Genomic DNA, 5,701 nt, shown 5'->3' on the forward strand with positions numbered 1-5,701 from the left:
TGCCCCAACTGCTTCCACCACTGACTTGACAAGAACTACAGGAAGAATCTGCAATTGTGTCATATGCTTGATACTGTTAAGCAACTTCTCACCACAAGAAGCAACAGCATCCAAAGGAAAGAGAAACCTCTGTGTGATAAGCACAATCTTCAGCTGGACCTCTTCTGTGAAAAGGACCTGGAGCTATTGTGTCCCCGGTGCAGGATGTCCTCTCAACACCTGGATCATTACCTAATGCCCATTGACCAAGCTGCATCGAGTCACAGGAGGAAGCTCAAAGGCTACATGAAGCCTCTGAGGGAGCAAGTTGAACTTGCTGAAAATGAATCAGAAACACAGAAATTAAAGTTCATTGAGTTGATGATGAAGGTGGAAATTAAGAAAAGCTAAATTAATTTTGACTTTGAACAAGTTAATCAGTTTCTGAGTAAACAATATGATGACAAAGTTGTGAACTTAGTGATGGAAGAGAGGGGTATTAAGGAAAAACTAATTGAAAACAAAACCTTACTTTCAGGCCACATTTCCACTCTAAAACATCTGCTATCTAACATTACAGAAAAGTGTGTGAAGCCAGATTTGGAGTTGTTGACAAAGGTTGATAGCATCTATAGCAGGTATGAAAACTTAAAAACACCAACAGTATTTTCATATGAGTTTACAGAGGACAGATAGGATCTACCTATATTATACTTTAACCTCAAAAAAATGATCAGCATATTTCAAGTAGATTTGACATTTGATCCTGAAACAGCTCACACCAATCTCATCATATCAGAAGATAGAAAACATGTAAAATATGGAAAGATGCAAACAAATTCATCTTTCAATCCCAAAAGATTCACTGGTTATCCCGCTGTCCTGAGCTCTGAAGGATTTGATGCTGGAAGGCATTTCTAGAAGGTTGAAGTAAGAGGCACAAGTCATTGGGCCATAGGAGTGTGTAAAGATTCCTTTCCCCTAAATGAAAACACATTGGTGTCAACAAATGGTGGAGGCTTGTAAATTCATCAGTGGAGTAACACAGGTGGTCCATATGAGAGAGTGAAAATCGCACAGATTGGTGTTTTTCTGGATTATGAGTTGGGAGAGTTTTCAATTTATAATGTGAAGACTAAATCTCATATTTGTATATTTCATGACACCTTTACATAAAAGCTTTATCCTTATTTCTTCACTGGACGCACTTCAAGCAGTCTTACAATTTGTAAAGTCAAAGATGAATGGTGAATAACTCAAAGACGATTTATATTTCTTTTGTGTTCTGTATATTAGGTTATTATATATTCTTGTTCAAGTTTTGGTTGAATATTATTGTAAGATTTATGGTGGTTTTCTTTGTTATTCACAATAATATAGTGTGTATAATACCAGTTTCACAGAGATGACACAGGTATCATGGATAAATCTAGGAAAATTTGAAGTCATTTAAGATAAAATCACTCACATACAGAGACTGGTGGAAACCTGAGACTGTTGTCCTTGGTCACTCTTCAATTATTGAACTGGACTCACCCCTGACTCGATTTTCAACAAGCAATAATTAGATGTATAGGTGAACAGCAACTAGTGAAGTGCCTACATCATAGAATGGTCAACCATTTAAAATAAAAATGTTATTAAAGGGCAAAGGTCAGAATGGTAGGGAAAGCAATAAGTATGGGATAGGGAGTGGGATAACTGATGTTACATTAGTGCAACAGCACTCAGGGAAATGATGAGACATGTGATGACTTTTTGAATGTAAATCCGATTCTCTATTCTGTAAACTTTCATCCAATTCACAATAAATTTTAAAAAGAAAAAAAGCTGAAATGAACCATTCGTAACTTTGTCCCTTGTATGTTCAACCATATTCATGGATATATTTTCAGCAATGGTAAATACCCATGTACAAACCTCTTCCATCAAACGTATGTATATTTGTCAGTCTACTTCTCCTCTCCCTCCCACATCTGTTCAGCCTGTGCATCTATTCATCCATCTACTTCTACTGTAGAGTTGTGTATACTATTGTGGATATCTCTGTTGCATTAAAAACTTGGGCTCTTGCCCATGTCTTCTCATGCCGCCATCATTTTTGTTGCCAATATCCTTCTTATTATATATTACCTACACCTTCACTCAGGTTAATACATGCTTACGTTCGTGCCAGTGAAGTACTCTTCCATTCCCATTCCTGTAAACGATTAAAGAATGCTTCTTTTATTATGAAAAATAATTGCCTCAGATAATATCTGTCTTTATCAGATGGAATAATTTCACTCAGCAGAATGGCCTGAAAGTTCATCCATGTTATGATGTGTGTTTTGCAGATTCATCATGACTCTAAAATGTTGCATATGTTTCCATTATGAATATGCACCAAAATGTGTTGACCCAATCTTCCAATGATGGGCAGTTTAGGTTCATTCCATCTTTTTACTATTGTGAAAAATACTGGAATGAACATGGATGTACACATTTGTTCTGTGCTCTTTTTTCTCTAGCATATGTATCAAGTAGAGAAATGGCTGGGTCATAAGGTATTTCATTTCCTTCTTCTTAAGGAAATGTCATGTTATTTCCTGCTTTGACTCTGTTGGCCATTGCAGTAACAAAATTCACCTTGTCCTTGTTGATTAATTGCTGTGAGTTGGACTATACAACCACAGGCTCCAATCAGTCACATAGCACTTATGTGTCTTAAAACAATTAGCATGTTTGCTTTTGTCTAATCTAACTTACAGAAAAGAGCAATCACAGTTATATTCAAAGATGCTAGGGTTGTCTCACAAATTTCTTCTTTAACATCTTTTTAAAAGGTATTTCATCTGGGCATTCCATTCCATAGGCATAACCTATGAATGTCCACATTAGATGTATCATCTAGGGGTGTAACCTGAAAAATCGACTCCGTACCAATTTCCATAAGCCTTTACATACCTTCTGCAGTATACAAAGGCAGGTCTGGTACTTCAACTGGATTTAGTGCATTTCCAACCACAGATCCTTCCTCTTAGCTTACAACTTTAGCATTCGAATCACCTGTAATTCTGATGGCATATTGTACCAATTTCATACTGAAGAAGTTGATAGAATTCTTCAGTTTCATCATCACTGGTTTTAGTGACTGGTGTGTAAAGTTGAATAATATTGGTATTAATGGATTTTCTTTTTAAGCTTATTCATATTATCCTATCACAAACAGCATTGTACTTCAAGACAGGTCTTGAAATGTTACTTTTGATGACGAATGTAATGCGATTCCTTTTTCTGATGTAGAACTAATAATGGTTGTCTTATTCAAAATAGCTTCTGTCAATCATTTGAGCTCACATCCTAGGGTACTAATTTTAATGCATTGCATTGCATTTCTGATAATTTACAATTTTCCTGGATTCATAGTACTTACATTCCACGTCCTGATTACTAATTAATGTTTGCAGTTGTTTCTTCTAATTTTGAGTTGTGTTCCATCAGTAAATGAAAGTTTTAAAATTGTTACTCTATTCATATCATCAAGGTCAATTCTACTTTGAGGAGGGAGTTCTTACCCAGTCATATTTTTAATGCCTGCAACTTCAGGGGCTCATGTTCTGACTCTATATCTGACTCTATATCTGATAGTGTTTTCCTTAGCTAAACACTGTAAACTTTCTCGCTCTCTCTCTAGAAACTTTTAAAGTTCTTTATCTGTATTGTTTTGTTTCAGTGATATCTGCAGTAATATGGATCTATTGTCATATTAGATATTTCATCTACCCACCTTTTGTCCTTATGTTCTGGATTTGTATGGGTTGTTGCTGTTAGGTGTTGTCAAGTTGGTTTCACTCAACTCTATGAACAGCACATAAAACACTGTCCAGTCCTACACCATTTTCAAAATGATTGTTATGTTTGAGCCCATTGTTCCTGCCACTGTATCAACCCATCTTGTTGGAGATCTTCCTCTTTTTCACTGACCCTTCATTTCACAAAGCATGGCTTTTTGTTTTCCTCTAAGAACTGGTCCCTCCTAATACCATGTCTAAAATAACAAACACAAGATTTTTCATTCATTCTCCTAAGGAGCATTCTTGCTGTATTTCTCCCAGTGCAAATTTGTTGATTTTTCTGGCAGTTCATGGTACTTTCAGTATTCTTTGCCAATATCATAATTCAATTGCATCAATTCTTCTATAGTTTTTCTTATTCATTGTCCAACTTTCACATGCATATGAGGCTTGGGTCAGGTAAGCCTTAGTCCTCAAACTGATATTTTTGTTCTTGAACAATTGAAAGCAGCAGATTTTCCTAACAAAGATCAGATGGATGTTTGCTAAAAGCAGAGAATACCAGAAATGTATTTACTTGTGCTTTCTTGATTATGTGAAGACATTCAACTGGGTGGATCACAACAAACCAGAGATAACATTATGAAGAATGAGTAATTTGAACATTTAATTGTGTTCATAAGGAACCTGTACATAGACCAAGAAACAGTCAAACAGAAATAGGGCATAGTGAATGATCAAAATCAAGAAAGGTGTGTGTCAGGGCTGTATTCTTTCACCATATTTATATAATCTTTATTCTGAGCTAATCCAGCAAGTTGAATTATATGAAGAAGAACATGGCCTCAGGATTGGAGGAGGACAAATTTACAACCTGCAATATGCAGTTGACACAACCTTGCTTATAGGAAGTGGAGAGAATTAAGTTAATAACTGATAAAAATCAAAGACTACAGCCTTCAGTATTGATTGTACCTTAATGCAAAGAAAACAAAAACTCTCACAACTGGATCTATAAATAAAAAATTGATAAATGGAAAAAATATTAAATTTGTCAAAGACATCAAGTTGCTCGTTTTCATCATCAATGGTCATGCAAGCAGCAGTCAAGAAATCAATCAACATATTGCATTAAGCAAATGTGTTGTAAAAGACATCGTTAAATGGTTCAAGGGCAAAGCTGTCCTTCTGAGGACTAAGGTGGACCTGGCCCAAACCATGATATTTTCAATCACCTCATATGGATGTGAAAGATGCACAATGACTAAGAAAGACCAACAAAGAATCAATGCATTTCAATTTTGGTGTGACAGAGAAATTGAAAGTACTTTGGAATGGAAGAAGCATCAACACAGATTTGATGGAAGAAGTATAGCCAGAGTGTGCCTTAGAATCGAGGATGTCAAAACTTCATTCTCATATTTTGGACATGTTTTCTGGAGGGATCAGTCCCTGGAGAAATGCTCATGCTATGAAAAGTGGAGGGTAAGCAAAAAATTAAAAAGAGGAGGATCCTTAATGAGATGGATTGACATAGTGACAGCCACAATGGGTTCAAATGTACCAAAAATTGTGAGGATCGAGCAAGCAATATTTATTGGTGACTGTTGTTGTTAGGTGCCATTGAGTCGGTACCGATCCATAGTGACTTATGTATACCAGAACAAAACACTGCCCGATCCTGGTCCAACCTCACTATTGTTGCCACTCTTGAGTCATCGTTGTTGCCACTTGGCCAATCCATTTTGTTTGGGATCTTCCTCTTTTCCTCTCACCATACACCTTACCAAATATGATATCCTTCTCCTGCGACTGGTCCCTCCTGACAATATGTCCGAAATATGAGAGACAAAGTTTGGTCATCTTGTCCTCTAAGGAGCACTCTGGATGGACTTCTTCCAAAATGGATCTGTTGGTTCTTTTGGCAGCCCATGGCACTTTCAATA

At 36.4% G+C, this 5,701-nt stretch overlaps 1 protein-coding gene and 1 pseudogene across 1 annotated transcript; both read left to right on the forward strand.

Annotated features, from left to right (window-relative positions):
* The first annotated feature begins 63 nt into the window (after positions 1 to 63).
* On the forward strand, positions 64 to 390 carry LOC102841597 (tripartite motif-containing protein 60-like). The gene has a single exon (XM_006878028.1). It carries the CDS (start codon positions 64 to 66, stop codon positions 388 to 390), a length of 327 nt encoding a protein of 108 aa, XP_006878090.1.
* A 417-nt stretch (positions 391 to 807) lies between these two features.
* LOC102841982 lies at positions 808 to 1,155 on the forward strand (annotated as a pseudogene).
* The last annotated feature ends 4,546 nt before the right edge of the window (positions 1,156 to 5,701 follow it).

Source organism: Chrysochloris asiatica, unplaced genomic scaffold, assembly GCF_000296735.1.
Source record: "Chrysochloris asiatica unplaced genomic scaffold, ChrAsi1.0 scaffold01240, whole genome shotgun sequence".
Taxonomy (NCBI): domain Eukaryota; kingdom Metazoa; phylum Chordata; class Mammalia; order Afrosoricida; family Chrysochloridae; genus Chrysochloris; species Chrysochloris asiatica.

Bases quoted from the DNA above. Each gene is read 5' to 3' on its own strand.
- LOC102841597 (XM_006878028.1), top strand. From the start codon at position 64: ATGCTTGATACTGTTAAGCAACTTCTCACCACAAGAAGCAACAGCATC.